This window comes from Aegilops tauschii, chromosome 4 (genome assembly GCF_002575655.3).
Source record: "Aegilops tauschii subsp. strangulata cultivar AL8/78 chromosome 4, Aet v6.0, whole genome shotgun sequence".
NCBI lineage: Eukaryota > Viridiplantae > Streptophyta > Magnoliopsida > Poales > Poaceae > Aegilops > Aegilops tauschii.
In genome coordinates this window covers 174,649,643-174,674,023 of record NC_053038.3, presented here as the reverse complement: position 1 = coordinate 174,674,023, position 24,381 = coordinate 174,649,643, and the positions used below count along the sequence as shown (strand labels likewise).

The window sequence follows — 24,381 nt, the reverse complement described above, 5'->3', positions numbered from 1 at the left end:
AGTCTCAATCGGGATACATATTGAAAGTGGGAGCTATTAGCTAGAGTAGCTCCATGCAGAGCATTGTAGACATAGAAATTTGCAAAATACTTACGGATCTGAATGTAACAGACCCGTTGACTAAAATTATCTCACAAGCAAAACATGGTCACACCTTAGTACTCTTTGGGTGTTAATCACATAGCGATGTGAACTACATTACTGACTCTAGTAAACCCTTTGGGTGTTGGTCACATATCGATGTGAACTATGGGTGTTAACCACATAAAGATGTGAACTATTGATGTTAAATCACATGGCGATGTGAACTAGATTATTGACTCTAGTGCAAGTGGGAGACTGCAGGAAATATGCCCTAGAGGCAATAATAAAGTTATTATTTATTTCCCTATTTCATGATAAATGTTTATTATTCATCCTAGAATTGTATTAACCGGAAACATAATACATGTGTGAATACATAGACAAACATAGTGTCACTAGTATGCCTCTACTTGACTAGCTCGTTAATCAAAGATGGTTAAGTTTTCTAACCATAGATATGAGTTGTCATTTGATTAAAGGGATCACATCATTAGGAGAATGATGTGATTGACTTGACCCATTCCGTTAGCTTAGCACTTGATCGTTTAGTATGTTGCTATTGCTTTATTCATGACTTATACATGTTCCTATGACTATGAGATTATGCAACTCCTGTTTATCGGAGGAACACTTTGTGTGCTACCAAACGTCACAATGTAACTGGGTGATTATAAAGGTGCTCTACAGGTGTCTCCGAAGGTACTTGTTGGGTTGGCGTATTTCGAGATTAGGATTTGTCACTCCGATTGTCGGAGAGGTATCTCTGGGCCCTCTCAGTAATGCACATCACTATAAGCCTTGCAAGCGTTGTGACTAATGAGTTAGTTGCAAGATGATGTATTACGGAACGAGTAAAGAGACTTGCCGGTAACGAGATTGAACTAGGTATTGAGATACCGACGATCGAATCTCGGGCAAGTAACATACTGATGACAAAGGGAACAACGTATGTTGTTATGCGGTTCGACCGATAAAGATCTTCGTAGAATATGTAGGAGCCAATATGAGCATCCAGGTTCCGCTATTGGTTATTGACCGGAGACGTGTCTCGGTCATGTCTACATAGTTTTCGAACCCGTAGGGTCCGCACGCTTAATGTTCGGTGATGATTTGTATTATGAGTTTATGTGTTTTGATGTACCGAAGGTAGTTCGGAGTCCCGGATGAGATCGGGGACATGACGAGGAGTCTCGAAATAGTCGAGACGTAAAGATCGATATATTGGACGTCTATATTCGGACATCGGAAAGGTTCCGAGTGATTCGGGTATTTTTCGGAGTACCGGAGAGTTACGGGAATTCGCCGGGGAGTATATGGGCCTTATTGGGGCTTTAGGGGAAAGAGAGAGGAGAGGCTGCGCCCCCCCCTCCCCCCCGCCCCCAAGGCTGAGTCCGAATTGGACTAGGGGGAGGGGCTGCGCCCCCTCCTTCCTTCTCTTCTCTCTTCCCTTTCCTTGACTCTTACTCCTACTACTTGGAAGGGGGGGAATCCTACTCCCGGTGGGAGTAGGACTCCTCCAGGGCGTGCCATAGGGGCCGGCCCTCTCCCCCCTCCTCCACTCCTTTATATTCATGGCCCGGGGGCACCCCATAGACACAACAATTGATCATTGATCTCTTAGCCGTGTGCGGTGCCCCCCCTCCACCATATTCCACCTCGATCATATCGTAGCGGTGCTTAGGCGAAGCCCTGCGTCGGTAGCAACATCATCACCGTCATCACGCCATCGTGCTGACGGAACTTTCCCGTGAAGCTCTGCTGGATCGGAGTTCGCGGGACGTCATCGAGCTGAACGTGTCCTGAACTCGGAGGTGTCGTACGTTCGGTACTTGGATCGGTCGAATCATGAAGACGTACGACTACATCAACCGCGTTGTGCTAACGCTTCCGCTTTCGGTCTACGAGGGTACGTGGACACACTCTCCCCTCTCGTTGCTATGCATCACCATGATCCTGTGTGTGCGTAGGAAAATTTTGAAATTACTACGTTCCCCAACACTTCGACACCTTGTCGGAGAGCTATGTCCATGACGAGCCGCTGCTCATCCAGGACACCACCAAGGCGGAGCTGGACTACATCGCCGCCAGGGTGGCGGAGGCGGCGCTTGCTAGGGAGGCCAACAGCATTGGCGCCGTGGAGGACGAGGCCGACGCGGCCGCGGAGGAGACGGAGCACGCCCAGTGGGCGGAGTCTGCCGGGGAGGCCAGCGGTGCCAACACCGAGGCCCCCCTTGTTGAAGACGCAGGCGACGAGTCGTCCGAAGAGGAGGTCGAGGTAACGACCCCCCGGTCACGGGGAGGCAGCGCGTCCTGCGGCAGGCCAGCTCTGGTTGGCCGGTCCGGCCTGGCAGGATCATGCAGCGGCAGCCGCCCCAGGAGCAGCTCGTGCACGAAATGAGGGCGATGAAGGCCGCGGCAACGAAGAAGGCGGCGAAGGCCGCCGTGGCGAAGAGGACGGCGACTGCTTCCTCCTCGTCCAAGCGGTACCGGACCCCATCTCCTTCCCCTTCGAACAGCACCTTGGAGGCCGAGTTTGACCTCGGATCTTTTAGCCCAGCAAGGAAGAGGAAGCTAGTGGAGGAGGAGGTGGAGGAAGAGTAAGTATTTCTCCCCCCACATCTTCTCCTGACTTTACTCATGTGTTATCCTTCTTTGATTTGATGTTATCTTCACAGGGACATGGAGACGCTGGCCCAGAGGGTGGCGAAGAGGGCCAAGGCCTCGACGGGCGACAAGCCCCCGGCGGGTACTTCGCATACGCCGTTGCTGGTGGAGAGCAGCCCCCGGCGTCGCCCCCGCTTCAGCCCACAGCGTAAGCTCATCACTCACTCCTCCACTGTAACGCCCCGAGACCGACGCTCCAGACGCCTTCCATATATTTCGTGATCGCTGTGTGTTTGTTTTGCTTGCTCTAATTATTTTGCATTGCATCATGTCATCATGCCATCATGTCATTTAATTTTTAAAACTCAACTAAATAAATTGCATAGATTTTTGATCTATTTAAATCGAGGGAATTCATATGGTGATTTCTCTTTATAACATATATCCTCCCAATATTATTAGGGAGCTATAAAAATTATATTCCATTAATTTGGAATTTACCACAACACACGTGCTTGTTAAATCCCTTGGCCTTTTCTTCTTCATGTTTTGACTCTCTAACCTTGTCTATAATTCTTTCTTCGTCTACCGAAGCCCCACCAAAATTCTCAACATTTTTGGACCTTCCCAACCCTCGCTTCCTATTCAAACCATTTGAATTTAAATCAAATGAGTTTGAATTTAAACTTTCGGTCATGCCCACTTCTATTTTTCCTGGTTCAAGCTCATTTTTTGTGAGTCCGGGAAAATAATCCCCATGCCCAAACTCCACTCCAATCTCTCTCGACATTTCTTCTAAGCTTCTGTTTCTTTGAATAGAGAGATAAATTAGAGAGAGAAGAGGGTCGGCCCAACCTCCCAGCAGCCCAGCAGCCCATTTAGGTCCATCTGCTAGGCCCAGCCACCCTCTCCTCTTAACCCTAGATGGAAGGGACAGCCCTGCTCGATCCCCTCTTCCCTCGATGCGCCGTCAGAGAGAGAGAGACCAGCGCCGCGCCCTCGTTCCGTTCCCCTCTGCCTCCTCCTCGTCGCCAGAGTCCAGCCACCCGACTAGCAGGAGGCCACCGCCGCCACGAATGCCCGCAGGAGCGCCAACGCCACCAGGCCGCCGTCCCGCGCCCAAGCTCCTCCGCCCTGAGCTCCGTTCGCGCTGCCGTTTGCCCGGATCCGGCGCCGGCCGGCTGGATCCACCCGTCTTCGCTGTTCCCGGCGCTGTCGGAGCCATGCTTCAAGTCCTCGCCGTCAAGCTCCACGCCGCTCGCCAGCCTCGTCCGCTCCGCCCCTTCCTCTGATCCACCTCCTTAGCGTCGAGCGCCGCCCTTCGCGCCCCTTCATCGTTCGCTTCGGGCGCCTCCGACCTTCCTCGCGCCCGATCTGCTCCAAGCCACGCCACCGGCCGAGTTCCTCGACCTCCGCGCGTCCCGGAGTCCCTCGCCCACTGTTGCACGGTCCAGTCGTTGCTCCTCTCGGCTGCGCCTATACGTCGACGCCAAGTTCCGTTGCCTGCTCGCCGCCATCGCCCTAGCAGGAGCTCTGCCTCCCTTGCTTCATGACAAGACCAACGCCGGCCACTTCTTCCAGCTGCTGCTCGGCCATGCCCCGACGACCAGCAGCTCGAGCTACCTCCACGCACCTCCTGTGACCTCCCGAGGCAGGGCCTTGACAAGTCCCTCGATGCCCCTACAGATGTGTCAATGCCTCTGTTTGACCCATGTACAACTACACGGTGATGCGCCAAGTACCCCCTCGGATCGTCAAGTTCGAATATACGAAACCGCCAAGTACCACTACGATTGCCGTGTACATCTACGGACGCCAAGACCGGAACAACAAGTACCCCTACAACGTGTGTAACTCTATCGTCGACCCCGTGGACGTCAAGTACCTCTACCGACAACCCCGAGCATCTACGAAAACGTGTACCACTATCTTCGCCGAAGACCCGTGTGCAACTACCGTCGCCGTGTACCACTACTTCCCTCGGCGACCCGTGAACAACTACTTCCACTACCGTCAAACCCGATCCACTCCGAAAAAGCACGCTTCGAAGGTATAACCGCCGAGACGACGCCCGTGAACGAATGATTGTGATGTATGAGTTGCTCATGTTCGAACCGTGTCCCAGTTGTCGCTTGCGCGTTCCTTGTTTCCATGCCACCGACATGTGGGACACCCGGTAATCGGGAGCACCCCACCATCTCTTGCGTGTTCCACACATCCGCACACTTCTCTTTTGCATCGGTATCTCAATAGAGTTACCGGTACCGATATGTTGCCGTGGCACCCTTTCGTTCCGCCATGGTGACCAAATGCTCTATATCATCCTTCATGTCAACATTTTCATAAATTGCTTAAACCTTGCATATGTCATCCGCATTATGATAACATTTAAAATGTTTAAAATTGTGTTTGCATTAAATTGCTATATGCACATGAGGATTTTCCGGAATTGTTGTTTGTTATTTTCGGCCTCATTTAAACTTGCCTAAATAGTTAGTTTATTTGTGCTTCACCCTCTTGCCATGTTTAACAACATTTAACTTTGTTGGGTACATAAACAAGAGCGAATTAAATAACTTGAATGTGGTGTTTTGTCAATATGCAACTCGTTGCATATTGAGCTCCACTGAATTTGTAGTATTGTTTGTTGCATTTTGCCATGCCATGCCTCATTAAACCGGACATGCATCATATTTGATTGTGCATCATGCCATGTGTATGTGGTGGTTGTTTACTATGTTGTTTGTTTCTTTCTGGGTTGCTTCTCTCGTTAGCTTCGGTTTCGTTCCAGGGTTGTGAGGATTCGTTCGACTACGTCTGTTTATCTTCTTCATGGACTCGTTCTTCTTCCTAGCGGGATTTCAGGCAAGATGACCATACCCTCGAAATCACTTCTATCTTTGCTTGCTAGTTGTTCGCTCTATTGCTATGCCGCGCTGCCTACCACTTGCTATATCATGCCTCCCATATTACCATGTCAAGCCTCTAACCCACCTTTCCTAGCAAACCGTTGTTTGGCTATGTTACCGCTTTTGCTCAGCCCCTCTTATAGCGTTGTTAGTTGCAGGTGAAGTTGAAGTTTGTTCCTTGTTGGAACATGGATATGTTGGGATATCACAATATCTCTTATTTAATTAATGCATCTATATACTTGGTAAAGGGTGGAAGGCTCGGCCTTATGCCTGGTGTTTTGTTCCACTCTTGCCGCCCTAGTTTCCGTCATACCGGTGTTATGTTCCTTGATTTTGCGTTCCTTACGTGGTTGGGTGATTTATGGGACCCCCTTGACAATTCGCTTTGAATAAAACTCCTCCAGTAAGGCCCAACCTTGGTTTTAACATTTGCCACCTAAGCCTTTTTCCCTTGGGTTCTGCAGACTCAAGGGTCATCTTTATTTTAAACCCCCGGGCCAGTGCTCCTCTGAGTGTTGGTCCAACCCGTCAGTCGCCGGTGGCCACCAGGGGCAACTCTGGGCTCGCCTATCGGAAGCTTGGACAATCCGGTGTGCCCTGAGAACGAGATATGTGCAGCTCCTATCAGGATTTGTCGGCACATTCAGGCGGCTTTGCTGGTCTTGTTTTACCATTGTCGAAATGTCTTGTAAACCGGGATTCCGAGACTGATCGGGTCTACCCGGGAGAAGGAATATCCTTCGTTGACCGTGAGAGCTTATAATGGGCTAAGTTGGGACACCCCTGTAGGGTATAAACTTTCGAGAGCCGTGCCCGCGGTTATTTGGCAGATGGGAATTTGTTAATATCCGGTTGTAGAGAACTTGACACTTGACTTAATTAAAATGCATCAACTGTGTGTGTAGCCGTGATGGTCTCTTTTCGGCGGAGTCCGGGAAGAGAACACGGCTTTTGGGTTGTGTTTGACGTAAGTAGGAGTTCAGGATCACTTCTTGATCATTACTAGTTGACGACCGTTCCGTTGCTCCTCTTCTCACTCTTATTTGCGTATGTTAGCCACCATATATGCTTAGTGCTTGCTACAGCTCCACCTCACTACCTTCTCCTACCCATTAGCTTAAATAGTCTTGATCTCGCGGGTGTGAGATTGCTGAGTCCTCGTGACTCACAGATACTTCCAAAACAGTTGCAGGTGTCGAAGATACGAGTGCAGGTGATGCAACCGAGCTCAAGTGGGAGTTCGATGAGGACCTTGGTCGTTACTATGTTTCGTTTCCGGTTGATCAGTAGTGGAGCCCAGTTGGGACGATCGGGGATCTAGCATTTGGGGTTATCTTCTTCTTATTTGGTTTTGACCGTAGTCGGTCTATGTGTGTATCTTGAATGATGTATGAATTTATTTATGTATTGTGTGAAGTGGCGATTGTAAGCCAACTCTTTATCCCATTCTTGTTCATTACATGGGATTGTGTGAAGATGACCCTTCTTGCGACGAAACCACAATGCGGCTATGCCTCTAAGTCATGCCTCGACACGTGGGAGATATAGCCGCATCGTGGGCGTTACATCCACTGATGAACATTGGGGTGTGAATCCTTGATGCTGATCTTGCCGGGTTTGCAGGAGAAGAACAGCAGCAGCAGGAGCCGCCGAGGGCCACCCCCAACACGCCACCCCTCTCGACTATGCTGCCCCGAGGGGCGTCCCCGTCAAGGGCATCCACCACCGAGCCCACGCATATGGAGGAGGAGGAGGCGAACTTGGGTGCCGGGGGTTCTGCCCCGACAACGAATGCTGGAGGGGAGGGCGCCACTTCTTCCCAGCCCAGTGTGGGTAAGTCATTTACTTTCTGTCCCTGCTCTTTCTTCTTCTTTTTGAACCTCGACCTTGGCTCCACCTCATTCCCCTTCTTGGTATCCAGACCCTTCCTCGGCGGACCGGGGGGGCATCGACACCTTCATCGAGGAGGTCACCAGGGACGCCGAGGCCGAGGCCGACAAGATTGCCGCCGAGGAGGCCGCCAAGACCGCCGCTGAGGAGGCCACCAAGGGGTCTGCCGGGGAGGCCGGCAAGGCCGCTGCCGAGGAGGGGGTCGTTGACGACCAACCCTCCTCGTCTGCTGCCTCTGGCTCGGGCAAGTACATGAAGGTGGCCGATGACCTGTTCGTCCACCTCCCAGGAACGGCGGGCACCAGGGCGCCAACCGAGGGGGAGGTCTTCAACGACGAGGCGCTCACCGCCGCCGGTTTTGAGGTTGTTGACGAACCGAGCGCCGGTGGTGGCGGTTCCCAAGAAGAGAAGCTCCTTCGGGCCATGAGCGTCAACTTCCAAAAGCTCCAGGTGCTCCACCGTGCCCGCCTGGACAAGGCAAAATCTAGGATGGCGGCGGTGGAGAAGGCGGAGATGGATCTCGAGGAGCGCGTCGCCGAGATGCAGGCCTGGTTTCGCAAGGCCCACGAAGAACTGAAGGTTGCCCAGCATCTGCTGGCTGAGCGCAAACAGGAGCTTGTCCTGAAGCAGGCCGATGTCGTGAAGGCCCAGGAGGCGGCGAAGGAACAGGCCGCCAAGAACGAGGCCGCTCCGCATCAGCACTAGGTCGAGCTGAACTCCCAGGAGGAGGACCTTGTTGCTCGTGAGGAGGCGCTCGCCGCCACACTCCGCGGCAAGGATGAGGAGGTTGAGAAGCTCGCCGCGCAGCGAACTCAGGAGCGGGAGCAGAGGCACAAGGAGGCACTCAATGCTCAAGCCCTGGTCCATGCCGGCAAGGTGCAGGAGCTAGAGGTGGAGCGGGACGGGCTGAAGAAACAGGTCCTGGAGCTAGCGAAGGAAAAGGACACGATCAACGGCGCTTTGGTGGAGGCGCAGGCCGCAGTCCTCAGCAAGGCCGAGCTGCTCTCCAAGGCCAACGACTCCATCAATCACCTGAAGCTGAAGCTGGAGGGCCTTGAGGGGACGCTTTCGGAGGTCAGGGCCTGGGAAGAGACCCTGACCAAGGACCTGGAGGAGGAGAGGCAGCTGCGGAGGAATGATGCCACCGAACACAAGGAATACGCGGAGGGCATAAACCGTTGGGTCAGCTGCCTCGCTGACGTCACCGGCAGGACCACCACGAAGCTGGCTGCCATGGGGATGCCGAACGTGAGGTACGCCCTGGAGCCGAACGTGAGTCCCAATGCCAAACTGACCCTGTTCTTCGAGGGCGTTCTTGGAGCCCTGGAGCAGCTCCACTCCAACCGGGCAACTTATCTGGCCAACGAGTCCCAGAGGCTCTGTCGGGGTGCCCTGACCAACGTGCTCACCAAGGTGGCGTTCTGGAACCCCACCGACAACTTTGCCAACGCATTGGAGAGCTTGCCGGAGGAGGCGGACCTCGCGGTGCTCAAGGAGCGTATCAAACCCATCATCGACTGCGTCGATGGAGTTGAGAGGGTGGAGGGCCAGCGCCGGGACTAGGCACCCCGTTTCTCGTCGCCGCTGCGAGTTCAAGACCAAGACAATTTTATCTTAAGTTAGAACCGCATCGATTATTTGATGTAATATAACTCTGCAGTACTTCAATATCACGCATGTTATCTTCCCGTTAGATCTTTCTTTGTATGTTTGCACCCTACGCTTGGTAAGATAAGGCTGCCGGCGCGTAAACCCATGCCGTGGTGCTTTGAGGACGGATCCTTAGCACCCTGCCGGGAGGGCGCTTGCTGCCGGACAAACCACCTTGCCGCCCCCAGCGCGGTCGCTTGAACTGTTGAGGGGACTCAGAACAGGACAAGAGCGCTGCTAGTAGCGGGTAGGCCACCTTGCCGTTCTCAGCGCGACCGCATGAACTGTCGAGCGGACTCGAAACAGAGACAAGGGCGTTGGCAATAGTGGAAGGGTCCCATTGCGTGCAGGTTTCCCATACAAGGAATGAGATCTTCCGAGGAGGACAGACTTATATAAATGAAATTAGCCAAAAATTTGTATGACCAGAGGGCGGATGATCGACGTCGCCCTCTCCCTTCGAGCCATCCCGACGAAAGAGTCGACGCGTCGGCTCCAAAACCAGATTTCCACGGCTTGCGCCCCCTACCTGGCGCGCCAAAGTTGTCGGGGGAAACGACACCTACGGGATCACGAAGAATCCCTTTTGCTACGGTTGGCGGGCACGGGGCTGTGGAAAGAGCGGGATTAAAATATCAACGCAGAGGGATTATCCAGGGTCGGGCCGCAAGTGATGCGTAATACCCTACTCCTGCTGGTTTATGTTTATCTGGTGTTCTTGGACTAGCTACAAAGTGTGCAGTGTCCAAAAAGTTTGAATCCTCTCTCAGTACGCCGCGGGCCTCCTTTTATAGTCAAAAGGGGCTGCCACAGTGGCACACAGGAGGTGGAAAGTTGTATAGTAGTCGAGTCTATCTCTTGGCACCGTAGGACAAACGCATTTAATGCGCTGCCGACGTGCCCTTCTTGCTTTATCGGGGACGGCAAGGAAGATCGTCCCAGCTGTCGCCGCCTTGCCTGGCTTCGACGCGCGTCCAAGCTGACGAGGCGTGTAGCGCCATGCTGGCTGGCTGGCTGCTGAGTTGGTGCGGTGGTAGAGTCTTCACGAAGATCTGCATGCCACCACGCAGGTGCTTGCTGAGTTGGCCTAGAGGCCGCGCGTTGCCACGCAGGTGCCTGCCTAGATGGTGGGCTGGCAGCTGTGTGGGAAAGGCGTCGGAGTCTTGGCTGGTGGGGGCCTGGCCGTGGCCCCGCGGATGTCTCCGTCAAGGGTCTTGCCGGGGGGGTCTCGTGGGTATCCTCGGCAAGGATCTTGCCAGGGATCTTCGTCTTCTGATTCTCATCTAATCTTGCATGTTCTTGGTCTTCACAAAGATCTACATGCCATCACGGAGGCGCCTCCCGAGCTTTGGTTCCAAGGTGGTTGAGGGCGTCAGAACTCTTAGGCTCAAGGGTGGCAGCCCTGCTGCCATTGGGCAAGTTGCCCCAGCAAGGTTCTTGCCGGGGCTGTGGAGGCCGCCCCGGCAAGGGCCTTGCCGGGGGAGTTCACCTTGCCCTTTTGCTCTTCGTGTTTCTGGCTTGGCGTTGCTCTGGTCGTCTTGTGGCTCTGCTTCCTCTGCCCCGCCAAGTGTGGCCAGGGGCGTGGGGCTGCGACTGCCCGCGCACAAGTAAAGGGGTACAAAAAGGGAACCCTACTTTTGTACACCGACAGATTATGTGTGGAGGCTATATATACCCCTCCACCCCCATCTCCATTCGAGAAAGAGCCGTCGAACCGTGCCTACACTTCCACCATTCATTTTCTGAGAGAGAACCACCTACTCATGTGTTGAGATCAAGAAATCCCATTCCTACCATTTGAACCTTGATTTCCAGTCTTCCCCAAGTTGCTTTCCACTCAAATCCCTCTTACACCATAGCCAAATCTGTAAGAAAGAGTTGAGTGTTGGGGAGACTATAATTTGAAGCACAGGAGCAAGGAGTTCATCAACAACACATCGTCTATTACCTTTTTGAGAGTGGTGTCTCCTAGATTGGTTAGGTGTCGCTTGGGAGCGTCCGTCGTGATGTGGAGTTGAACCAAGAAGTTTGTAAGGGCAAGGAGATCGCCTACTTCGTGAAAATCTACCCGAGTGAGGCAAGTCCTTCGTTGATGATGGCCATGGTGGGATAGACAAGGTTGCTTCTTCGTGCACCCTTCTTGGGTGGAGCCCTCCGTGGACTCGCGCAACCGTTACCCTTCGTGGGTTGAAGTCTCCATCAGCGTGGACGTACGATAGCACCACCTATCGGAACCACGCCAAAAATCTCCGCGTCTCCATTGCGTTTGCCTTCTCCAAACCCTTCCCTTTACCTTCATATGCAATGTTTTACATTCCGCTGCTATACTCTTAAAATTGCATGTGTAGGTTGATTGCTTGACTTGTGATGATTACTAAAATCTGCCCACAACTAAAATTGGAAAAAGGAAATATTTTTATTTGGTCAAGTAGTCTAATCACCCCCCCTCTAGACATAATTTCGATACTACAACACCGATGAACCATCTCTACAAACAGTGACGTTGGATAAAGACCCTTCATCTTCTGCAACTAGCAACATTCTAGACAAGTCTTCCACATACAACAATAAAAGATATGGGGAGAGGGGATTCTTATGCCTAAGTCCCCTAGTGGGCAAGAAGCAGCCGGTTTCAATAGATTTGAAGTTAACATAATAGCTTACCAAGTACACACATTCCATGAGCATATCAATACACTCTCTGGCGAAACCCAGTTTCTCCAACATTGCCCTCAAAACATTCCACTTCACCCCATCATACGCTTTATTCATGCTTCAGTCTAGTTTCCAACATCTTACTATACACCACAAGACATAGACTTGTGGTACTATATTCAGTAATCTTCTTTGGAACATCAATTTTTGGTATAAGAACTATAATAGTCGCATTTACCCCTCTGGTATTTTATGTGAATTCATAGCCTGGAGAACCTCGACTACAGATCTTCCTGAATCATGGGCCAAAACCTTTTATAAAAATATCGCATGAAAACCGTCCACACTAGGCTCCATATCCCCGATGCTAAACATTGCATTTTTAACCTCTTTAGCTATGACGACACAAGCAACACATCGTACATTGCAACAGTGACCTTTGCTTGTACACTATTCAGCACCTTGGTCCCGGAATATTCATTTCAGATGTGAACAAATCACCAAAAGGTCTCCATATCCCCGATGCTAAACATTGCATTTTTAACCTCTTTAGCTATGACGACACAAGCAACACATCGTACATTGCAACAGTGACCTTTGCTTGTACACTATTCAGCACCTTGGTCCCGGAATATTCATTTCAGATGTGAACAAATCACCAAAAGGTTCACAATATGACATGCTAGATCATCATTCCCTTCAACAGTGTCGCCGATATCATCATCTAATTTTACTTTCACATTTTTATTCACGGAGAAGGAAATTTCATATGCCTTGTTTCAGATTGGTCCTCTAAAGGCACCAAGACCGGACGACTTCCCGACACAGTTCTTCCAGCAGAATTGGGTGATAATGAAACCTCAGGTGGTTGCAAGAGTGATGGAGTTTTTCAGGTCTGAACATATGCCACACGGGGTAAATGATATGTCCAGCAGGATGAACACATGTAAGAAGCTGTTGCAAATACATTTTTCATGCAACCCACGTTTGAAAGTATCAAAGAATTCTGACTTTGAATACCATAAGTAGGGGAGGTACATTTCAATCACATCTTTTTTCTGAGTGAAATTTCAATAACACCTAAAACACAAGAATTTGCAAGCACCAAAATGGATAGTAAGGGAGTGTATAATAGTGGGACTAACTTAGCCCATCCCACTTAAACTGTTTAGGGGACATCCGTGGGACGTCATAAATTTTAAATGGGCTATCCCATTTAACCCATCGGGACTCCACTAATATGCTTTGCCCATCCCCAGCAGTTCTCTCGGAAAAGTAAAAAAATCAACCTTGACAGAGAAGACGCACAGACCATCTGCTACTTCGCCGAAGACCGGAGTGCCAATCGACCTGGGAGGCCTGGCAAACCGACCAGCCTATCAAGTACGGCGACATGCTTGACGTTTCTCGGGACCTCACAATGCAGGGCAGCCCATGGCGCCCAGGGACATGCATGCAGTCGGCCGCCACACCAAACGCGCCCATCGAAGACATTGGCCGCGGCCAGCTCGCAGACCCTGCCGATGCGGGTCACGTTCACTGAGAGATCGACCTCCGTCACAGTCTCAGTTGTTACAGAGTCCGTCCTCTTCAAATGCCACATGGTCGGACTTCTTCTTGGTCTGGCCGCGCTGCACAGGCAGCGTTGGCCGGATCTGGGAGGCAGACGGGCGGCTGCAGAGAATGCGGATGGCCACCGCTGCTTGTCAGGCCAGGACGGCGGGACACAGGGTGAGAATCGGGCCTCCTTCACGCAGCGGCCAAGTCAGGAACACGGTGAGAAGTAGAGGGCACAGGGCAAGAGGCGGCGGCTCTGGGAGGGAGTTGAACAAGAACAGGGGATGGCTGGCTGGGACGCACCACCTGCACTCGAGACTGACAAGCAGCGTCGTGTAGAGGATGCAAGCTCTGGGAGTTAAACCGTGTTCTCTCATTTCTCAATGATGATCGATTCATCTGTTAGGATTCCATCTGTTATTGTAGAGCTTACCCCACTAAGCCCACTTAATCCGTCTAAGACTAGTCACAATGGGTAGTAACTTAGACTAGTAACATGTATATGTTACTAGTCAATGTTACTACCTCCACAATGGGTAGTAACATATGTGTTGTGTCATGCAACACTTCATTTATTATGTTGTAGACTCATCTTTTCTTGATATGTATGATGTTACAGTAACTAGCTATGTTACCACATGCCTCTCTTTCTTCATTAATTACATGCCACATCATCTATTTTGCCTAGATAAGTGTGATGTTACCACCTATGTTACTCCCACTGTGGGTAGTCTAAGCTTTGGCAGGCTTCCCGCTCACGCCCACCAAGTTGTATTGGGACGAGGTGGACACCCACGAGCAGTCCCACCTGCAGCCTTAACAGCAAATCACAAATCATGATGAATTATTTCAGAAGAATATTCCAGCGTGTATATTCAGATACACCGCTATTCATCAGGAAAAAGGACACAAAAGCAGCACATTCTCCCACATTCTAATTACACCACATCAACTTCTAGAATTCTGACCATATATGAGTTGGCTAAAAATATATTTTCCAACATTGTCTATGCTTGGTTAACAAAAAAAATGTGTTATCTGATACGATCCATGATTACAGATCATGCGCAAGAAATTGTCATCATGATCGACTCTTCTTTCCGTCCTGCCCAGATGGTTGCTTCATGTTAAGAAGATGATGAAGGCCGGCGATAACATGCTGCCTGCTAGTTGGAACTCCGGTTTTCGCTAGGGCTCTACCATTCTTGTCCAGGAGCACAAAACAAGGAACATATCTGACATCATAATGCAGAAGCTGCAAATATACATATAATTGTTGCTGTTAAAAAGCTGGAAGCATCAGACTTCAGAGTGGAAACGTCATGGATATGAAAGCATGAGCAGATATTGCAGTATATGAATATGGACAACCCATAGTACTAATAGCATCTTCAGTAACCACATGGTGTATGTCGTAACGGTAAGCAACCTCAAAACAAACAATGTCAAGAAAAATAGCATCTTCGGTGAGCTTGGTAAGCTGAGCCTGTGAGCCATAAAGGAGACTAGTATAAAAAAAATGTTTTCAGGAATTGTTACAGACTACTAACATGCAATAGAACTTTTCTGGAATGGTGAGAATTTTTACCCAATCCCTTCATGTGGGGAGGGAAGTTAGTTCAATTTCCAGAACATCACAAGAGATCAAGTCTAATCCCTATCTACCCTAAACGAATTGGAACCCTGAGTGGGTTGGTGGATGGTTTTGGGTGTCTGCGAGACTGGAACAGTTTGTAGTTCAATTTCAAAGAACTTAAGTCTAGCAACTGAGCAACCCTTTCTCCAAATGGGAAAGCAGAATGGGCCAATGTTTCTGCAGAAAACGACAGCAGTACTGCTGACACAGAAGAACCAAAGTAGAGATCAACCATGTTCGAAATGATTAGCAAGTCAGATATTCAAACAACCTTAACGCCCAAAATAACCAAATTTAGCATCAGTCAAGCCTCTGTTATACTTATCCTGAACTGCCGTCTGCTTATCCTTCAACTAAGCCCACCATCTTCATTGCCCAACTGCTTACTTCCAACTTTCCAAGCACTAGGGCTTGTTCCATCGTACTGACATGTGTTTGAAAACCTATGTGGACCTACTCACAAAGGTACCACTATTACTGTTTTAAAAAAAAGGATACCATTACTAGTAAATACTACCTAGCACCTTCGAATGCATGTCCTAGCCTTTTTTTTTGGGCATATCAAATATCCGTAACAGAGTTCCTTAAAGTAAACTATAGCATATGCATCATACCGCTTGATCGATGCTAAGTAGAAGAAGAATAGCCATGTCTGTGCAGAAAGAGGATGTTGTGGACAAAGGGGCTACGGCGCTAGGAAAGGCAATAGGAGCATCGTGGCAGCAATACATTCGGCAACAATGGCCAGGACATCCGCCAGCAGCAAGACAGTCAGGTTGTTCGGGAGTCCAAAACTAACACTAGCAGCAGAATGCAGCAAGAGCCTAGGGCCCATGAGGATTAAGAAGTTGAATCATATGAAAAGAACAACATATTAGAGATTGAGCCAGATGGTAGATGTAGGTTAACCAAGGGTCTGTATCCCAGTCGACATAATCATTAATTGGGGTCCGGTCATCACTATATACTATATAGGCGTGGGCACTGTGTGTCTTGGAGATTAAGAACCATGTCTAATCCTCATTTGAAGTGCTCTCTCATGTATAGTTTATTTCTCCTTAGTCTAGCATGTCATACCCCTCATGTTGCACTCTCCGAGCCATTCATCTGCATGGTATTTACTCACTCCATCAGTAACCTTCAGATGATGAGAGGATAACACAGTTAGACGATTGGCTGTAACCTGACAGTCAGGAGGCATGTTCAAGTTGAACAAATTGTTGCTTCTACCGAGGCTACATTTTAGCAGTAACAAGAGCCTTCACCAACACACACTAATGACTGCAAACTATGTCCACTGATGCTACCATTGCAGTACATAAATCAGTGTAAAGTGTAAACACCACAACTCTTTGATCTCAAACAACGCAGCTGACTGTGGGTTGTGGAACAGGGATTGACATAACTACATCTAAGATAAGAAGCTCGTCCTCATTCATTTACCGTTTTATGAGTTAACACGTGGCTTTCAAGGAAGTGGAACCTAAAGCAGCAACTTTCAACACCCAATTCACATACGAACTGAAATGCAAGCACACCACAGGGTTTGAGTTAAATGAAAATAACTGCACCTAACTCTTCAATACCATCCCAGCATATGCTAACGAACAAAACTTATAAGCAACCAACCTTCTCCTGAAATATCAGTGTTTATAACCTCAGTTCTCTACAAATCACGACACAATGCACCAGCTCCGACAAAAAATAATTAGAGCAACGAGGCTAACGAGACTAATCCATCGATTGATAGGAAAATTAACAGCATAAATCTAGAGAATATGGATAGCAACGCAATCGGCATGAACAGGAGGAGACGCCCTCACCTCCGGGAGCCACCGGTCGTCCTCGGCGTCAGCGAACACGAAGCTCGCAGATGCATTGCCACCGTCCTCGAGCTCGCGCACGAGGCCCTGCAGCGATGAGCAGAGGCGGCAGCGCGGCGAGTAGAACTCCAGCACCGTGGTCGCCCTCGCGCTCGCCAGCGCCGCCGCCAGCGCCCGCTGCTCCGCGTCCCCGCGGTCCGCCTCCACCGGCGCGGTGCCCGGGTAACGCTTCCACAACCTCGCCCCATGACCTCCGCTTCCAGTGGAAGCGGAGGGGATGTCACCGGCGATGACGAGGCCTTGCGCGACGGTGGAGATAGACTTGGAGAGCCAGGGGCGCTCGAGGTCGCCGCAGGGGCTTGGGCTGGCGCTAGGGCTCGCATTAAGGCTAGGGCCCCAAGGCCACTTGAAGCAGACGAAGGGAGGGGGCTTCGCGGCGGTGCCCATCTCCTGTGGCCGGAGGCTGATCGCCGCCAGGGAGGAGCGGGGAGGTGTCGTTGAGCCGCTACGGACGAACTCAATTTGTGGGAATTTTACGTCTGCATATCAGGCGCTAAGGAATGCGGTAGATTACAGCAACTCGAACAAATGAATGGCGGACCGGTTCCACCGGGCGCAAATGTTCGTGCTGTCCGGCGTCTTTAGCCTAGGACGGCTTGCTAACAGGCCCGGCCTGACCCACGGGTTTCCCATAAAAGATCCCAATCCAGCTCCTCGCTTGGATTGTCTCGAAAAAAAAGCTCCTTGGAACCCTAGTTCACTCAATCCCCTCTCTCGCTCCGTCCTTTCCTCTTCCCTCTCTGATTTCGATCCAATCCGACACAATGTCGAGCTCCGGCAGCCACTCCGGCTCCGTCCTCAACATCGACGAGGAGCTGGACTTCTGCATTGCCTTGGAGTGGTTCAAGGTGGACATCGGGGTAGCTCCGGATCTCCAGCGTCGCCGCAGCTTCAGCGACGGCGCTGCGCGGACGTCGGAGCTGACCCCTCCCGTCTTGAGGGCAGCACCGTTGGGGCAGCGCAATCCGCTCCGCCCCCGCGTCATCCCCTTCCCCCGCCGGTCGCTGCTCCGCGTGGCCCGCGATGGGTGCTAGTGCCCGTGCCGCCGGCCCGCATGCGCACCCCGGAATCAGAGGCACACACCGCTCGCCGCGAGAGGCAACAGGCAAGAGAGAGGGACGCAGCGGAGCAGTCCGCGCACCACCGCCGCAGGTTGCCGGCGGAGCCCAACAAGGACGAGCGGCTCCTCGCTGGGCTACCGTTGGTCGCTCATGACGGCGGAGACGCACGCTCACCGCCTACGGCAAAAGAACGCGAGGGCGCTCCGACTTGCCATAGAGCAGTCGGAGCGCGAGGCGAAGGAGGCAGCGGCAGAGGCAGGACAACGACGACGATGACCATAGTTCCACCTCCTCCTCCGACAACCAAGATCCTCCACCAACTGCGGACGCCTACAGCTACGCCGGCGACCGGATGGGAAAATGCCCAGCGATGAAGTGGTGAAGATGCTCCTCCTCCTATGTTTATTATCGGTTTTTAGTTGTTGAACTTAAGAACTTGTCCGTCAATAAACTCCGATGATTTTTTGGATGATATACAGTTTGTTGATGCGCATTTGGTTGTCCGTTTGATGCCGATTTCGTTTTATGTTGTTTGATCACGTAGAGTAGCTCTTATGTTACATGCGTTGCTCTTGGGTAACATAGTAGAAACAAAAAAATCGCTCTACGATTGAGGGTGTCATGGACTAGGGGGTACCAACCTCGTTGGCCCACAGTCCATGGGTTGAGCTTACGACCCGCCTATCTCACGAGGAAGGACTCCAGAAGCCTTGAACCCCGACGTGATCAAGACGGACACCGTCGAAGACTTGGCGTGTACTTCAAGGACTGCTCCAACCATCGACGTGTTTATTCCTAGTTGACAACCGATCATGTGTAACCCTAGATACCCCCAGTGATGTAGGGTGGAACCCTAATAGGTGATCTTTTCACACTTGGAGGGGGGGAAGAGAGCAAATCAAAGAGAAACACAAGAAGAACTCTCAAATAGACAAGATCCAATCACACATATGCTAAATCCACATACACATAAAGAAGGTACGAGGATCCGAAGTCAACACAAGAGGATCCAAAGGGTAACTACTTCATCCCAATCCTTGGAGGAGATAGGTCTTCAATCCTAGAGAGATCTTCCCATGAAGGGGTCTTAAATCCACTTGGGGGATCTTCTCACATGGAGGTCTTGAACTCCATGGGAGTGGTAAGTGGATGAGCAAACCTCTATCTCAAATGAGCTCTAACCTTTGCTAACCCTAGAAGGAGAAGGGGTAGTATATTTATAGTGCTAGTACAAGTGGGGGCGAAAGGAGAGGGGTACATGGGCCTTTGGCCCGATCTCTGCGCACAACAAGGTGTCAGTTGTCCGGGCTGGGGGTGAGGGAGTCCTGGACTAGGGGGTCCTCGGGCTGCCAGCCTATCTCTTATGGGCCGGACAGGTGGGCCGCACTGAAACTGCTAGAAGGCCGAACTATGAGGTGACTCCGTATCCGGATAGGAGATCTTTGATGCCTTGGTGTGTCCTCCAAGTCATGATAAGAAGAATCGAAGTGATTATTCCTTCCTTGTAACCGACCATGTGTAACCCTAGTACCCCTGTTGTCTATATAAACCAGAGGGTTTATTCCATAGAGGCTAGAACAAGAACCATCATCCTACTCACCTAGGGTTTAGTTCATCTGATCTCGTGGTAGATCGACTATGTAATCGTCCTATACACTTCAATATAATCAAGAAGGACGTAGGGTTTTACCTCTTCGAGAGGGGCTGAACCTGGGTAAACATCGAGTCATTCGTCCCTTGTTCCCCACTGATCCAAGATCCACAGCTCGGGACCCCCTACCCGAAATCCGCTGATTTTTACACCAACATTGGTGCTTTCATTGAGAGTTCCACTATGAAAACTCCGGAGGATCGATGGCTCGCCTAATCATCGAAGACGGCATCAACACAGGGGGTATCTTCGTCCCCGGCCATCTTTTCATGTTCGGTAGCACCGTCCTGCACGCCAACTCGGCCGGTCATCTTAACCAGGTCGACAGCTTCGCCCCTGAACACCATATTAGGTTTGGCAACCTTGAGTACTTTGTTGACGCTCGAGGCGATCTCACCTTCACCGGCTTCTCGGCTTTGCCCGAGGCGCCCGAAGACCCTGAAGCCTTAACTTCGGGTTCCGACCCAATCCCTAGGTCGGCCCTCATCTCGGATCCGGCTTCAAGCGTGGACATGATCTTTGGGTCCCAAGATCGGGAGTCGACCCTAGCCGGCCTAATTTCTTTTGCTATGGACCGGGCCTCAAGTCCAGATGCGACTTCAGCGTCCGAATACTAGGAGTCAACCCTGGCCGGACTTGCCCCTCGCACCATCGTATCAGAGGTCGACTCCGAAGAAACCCCAGACGCCGATCCGGCTAGTCTCGCCTTGTTAAATGAGGAGCTAGATCGGATTCGGATTATGACCATCATGGATGGCCCATCCTCGACCCACGCCAGGCTCGGTTTGAGGCGGGTCACCGGGAATTTCATGAAGGAAATATGCCCTAGAGGCAATAATAAAGTTATTATTTATTTCCTTATATCATGATAAATGTTTATTATTCATGCTAGAATTGTATTAACCGGAAACATAATACATGTGTGAATACATAGACAAACAGAGTGTCACTAGTATGCCTCTACTTGACTAGCTCGTTGATCAAAGATGGTTATGTTTCCTAGCCATAGACATGAGTTGTCATTTGATTAACGGGATCACATCATTAGGAGAATGATGTGATTGACTTGACCCATTCCGTTAGCTTAGCACCCGATCGTTTAGTATGTTGCTATTACTTTCTTCATGACTTATACATGTTCCTATGACTATGAGATTATGCAACTCCCGTTTACCGGAGGAACACTTTGTGTGCTACCAAACGTCACAACGTAACTGGATGATTATAAAGGTGCTCTACAGGTGTCTCCAAAGGTACTTGTTGGGTTGGCGTATTTCGAGATTAGGATTTGTCACTCCGATTGTCGGAGAGGTATCTCTGGGCCCACTCGGTAATACACATCACTATAAGCCTTGCAAGCATTGTGACTAATGAGTTAGTTGCGGGATGATGTAGTACGGAACGAGTAAAGAGACTTGCCGGTAACGAGATTGAACTAGGTATCAAGATATCGACGATCGAATCTTGGGCAAGTAACATACCGATGACAAAGGGAACAACGTATGTTGTTATGCGGTCTGACCGATAAAGATCTTCGTAGAATATGTGGGAGCCAATATGAGCATCCAGGTTCCGCTATTGGTTATTGACCGGAGAGGTGTCTCGGTCATGTCTACATAGTTCTCGAACCCGTAGGGTCCGCACGCTTAACGTTACGATGACAGTTATATTATGAGTTTATATGTTTTGATGTACCGAAGGTTGTTCGGAGTCCCGGATGTGATCACGGACATGACGAGGAGTCTCGAAATGGTCGAGACATAAAGATTGATATATTGGAAGCCTATGTTTGGACATTAGAAGTGTTTCGGGTGAAATCGGGATTTTTCCGGAGTACCGGGAGGTTACCGGAACCCCCCGGTAACTTAATGGGCCTTAGTGGGCCTAGGTGGAAGAGAGGAGAGGAGGCCAGGGCAGGGCCACGCGCCCCTCCCCCCCAGTCCGAATAGGACAAGGAGAGGGGGGCGGCGCCCCCCTTCCTTCCTCCCCTCCACCTTTTCCCCCTTTCTCTCCTAGTCCAACATGGAGAGGGGGGGAGTCCTACTCCCGGTAGGAGTAGGACTCCTCCTGGCGCGCCTCTCCCCTAGGCCGGCCGAACCCCCCCCCCCCTTGCTCCTTTATATACAGGGGCAGGGGGCACCTCTAGACACACAATTGATCATTGATCTCTTAGCCATGTGCGGTGCCCCCCTCCACCATATTACACCTCGATAATATCGTAGCGGTGCTTAGGCGAAGCCCTGCGTCGGTAGAACATCAACATTGTCACCACGCCGTCGTGCTGACGAAACTCTCCCTCAACACTCGGCTGGATCGGAGTTCGAGGGACGTCATCAAACTGAACGTGTGCGGAACTCGGAGGTGCCGTGCGTTCGGTACTTGATCGGTCGGATCGTGAAGACGTACGACTACATCAACCGCGTTGTGTTAAACGCTTCCGCTATTGGTCTACGAGGGTACGTGGACAACACTCTCCCCTCTCGTTGCTATGCATCACCATGATCTTGCGTGTGCGTAGAATTTTTTTGAAATTACTACGTTTCCCAACAGTGGCATCCGAGCCTGGTTTTATGCGTTGATGTTATATGCACGAGTAGAACACAAGTGAGTTGTGGGCGATATAAGTCATACTGCTTACCAGCATGTCATATTTTGGTTCAGCGGTATTGTGAGATGAAGCGGCCCGGACCGACATTACGCGTACGCTTACGCGAGGCTGGTTTCACCGTTGCGAGCACTCGTTGCTTAAAGGTGTCTGGCGGGTGTCTGTCTCTCTCACTTTAGTTGAACCGAGTATGGCTACGCCCTGTCCTTGCGAAGGTTAAAACAGCACCAACTTGACAAACTATCGTTGTGGTTTTGATGCGTAGGTAAGGACGGTTCTTGCTAAGCCCGTAGCAGCCACGTAAAACTTGCAACAACAAGTAGAGGACGTCTAACTTGTTTTTGCAGGGCATGTTGTGATGCGATATGGTCAAGACGTGATGCTATATTTTATTGTATGAGATGATCATGTTTTGTAACCGAGTTATCGGCAACTGGCAGGAGCCATATGGTTGTCGCTTTATTGTATGCAATGCAATTGCCATGTAATTGTTTTACTTTATCACTAAGCGGTAGCGATAGTCGTAAAAGCAATAGTTGGCGAGACGACAACGATGCTACGATGGAGATCAAGGTTTCGCGCCGGTGACGATGGTGATCATGACGGTGCTTCGGAGATGGAGATCACAAGCACAAGATGATGATGGCCATATCATATCACTTATATTGATTGCATGTGATGTTTATCTTTTATGCATCTTATCTTGCTTTGAATGACTGTAGCATTATAAGATGATCTCTCACTAAAATTTCAAGATAAAAGTGTTCTCCCTGACTATGCACCATTGCCAAAGTTCGTCGTGCCCAGACACCACGTGATGATCCGGTGTGATAAGCTCTACGTCCATCTACAACGGGTGCAAGCCAGTTTTGCACACGCAGAATACTCAGGTTAAACTTGACGAGCCTAGCATATGCAGATATGGCCTCGGAACACTGAGACCGAAAGATCGAGCGTGAATCATATAGTAGATATGATCAACATAGTGATGTTCACCATTGAAAACTACTCCATTTCACGTGATGATCGGTTATGGTTTAGTTGATTTGGATCACATAATCACTTAGATGATTAGAGGGATGTCCATCTAAGTGGGAGTTCTTAAGTAATATGATTAATAGAACTTAAATTTATCATGAACTTAGTACCTGATAGTATCTTGCTTGTCTATGTTAATTGTAGATAGATGGCCCGTGCTGTTGTTCCGTTGAATTTTAATGCGTTCCTTGAGAAAGAAAAGTTGAAATATGATGGTAGCAATTACACGGACTGGGTCCGTAACTTGAGGATTATCCTCATTGCTGCACAGAAGAATTACGTCCTGAAAGCACCGCTGGGTGCCAGGCCTGCTGCAAGAACAACACCAGAAGTTATGAACGTCTGGCAGAGCAAAGCTGATGACTACTCGATAGTTCAGTGTGCCATGCTTTACGGCTTAGAACCGGGTCTTCAACGACGTTTTGAACGTCATGGAGCATATGAGATGTTCCAGGAGTTGAAGTTAATATTTCAAGCAAATGCCCAGATTGAGAGATATGAAGTCTCCAATAAGTTCTACAGCTGCAAGATGGAAGAGAATAGTTCTGTCAGTGAGCATATACTCAAAATGTCTGGGTATAATAATCACTTGATTCAACTGGGAGTTAATCTTCCGGATGAGAGCGTCATTGACAGAATTCTTCAATCACTGCCACCAAGCTACAAGAGCTTCGTGATGAACTATAACATGCAAGGGATGAACAAGACAATTCCCGAGCTCTTCGCAATGCTAAAGGCAGCGGAGGTAGAAATAAAAAAGGAGCATCAAGTGTTGATGGTCAATAAGACCCCTAGTTTCAAAAAAGGGCAAAGGGAAGAAGAAGGGGAACTTCAAGAAGAACAGCAAGCAAGTTGCTGTTCAGGAGAAGAAACCCAAATCTGGACCTAAGCCTGAGACTGAGTGCTTCTACTGCAAGCAGACTGGTCACTGGAAGCGGAACTGCCCCAAGTATTGAAGGAAATATGCCCTAGAGGCAATAATAAAGTATTATATATTTCCTTATATCATGATAAATGTTTATTATTCATGCTATAATTGTATTAACCGAAAACATAATACATGTGTGAATACATAGACAAACAGAGTGTCACTAGTATGCCTCTACTTGACTAGCTCGTTAATCAAAGATGGTTATGTTTCCTAGCCATAGACAT

At 50.0% G+C, this 24,381-nt stretch overlaps 1 protein-coding gene across 2 annotated transcripts; it reads right to left on the bottom strand.

Annotated features, from left to right (window-relative positions):
• Positions 1–14,179: 14,179 nt before the first annotated feature.
• LOC109757401 (uncharacterized) lies at positions 14,180–17,467 on the bottom strand. Of its 2 annotated transcripts, none has more exons than XM_073496457.1 (2): positions 16,812–17,467; positions 14,180–16,126 (listed from the first exon to the last, which is right to left on the bottom strand). In XM_073496457.1, exons 1-2 carry the CDS (start codon positions 17,256–17,258, stop codon positions 16,052–16,054), a joined length of 522 nt encoding a protein of 173 aa, XP_073352558.1. In that variant the 5' UTR covers positions 17,259–17,467; the 3' UTR covers positions 14,180–16,051. The 2 variants fall into 2 exon arrangements, with proteins under 2 accessions (XP_073352558.1, XP_020171813.1); XM_020316224.4 differs by having other exon boundaries at positions 14,180–14,607; positions 16,812–17,452.
• Between the last annotated feature and the right edge of the window lie 6,914 nt (positions 17,468–24,381).

What these genes read in the sequence shown, in the direction of transcription:
- LOC109757401 (XM_020316224.4), bottom strand. Translation starts at nt 17,258, where the DNA reads ATGGGCACCGCCGCGAAGCCCCCTCCCTTCGTCTGCTTCAAGTGGCCT. An exon ending in ACGACCGGTGGCTCCCGGAG is followed by an intron (nt 14,608 to 16,811) that starts GTGAGGGCGTCT and finishes GTATATTTGCAG; the next exon opens with CTTCTGCATTATGATGTCAG.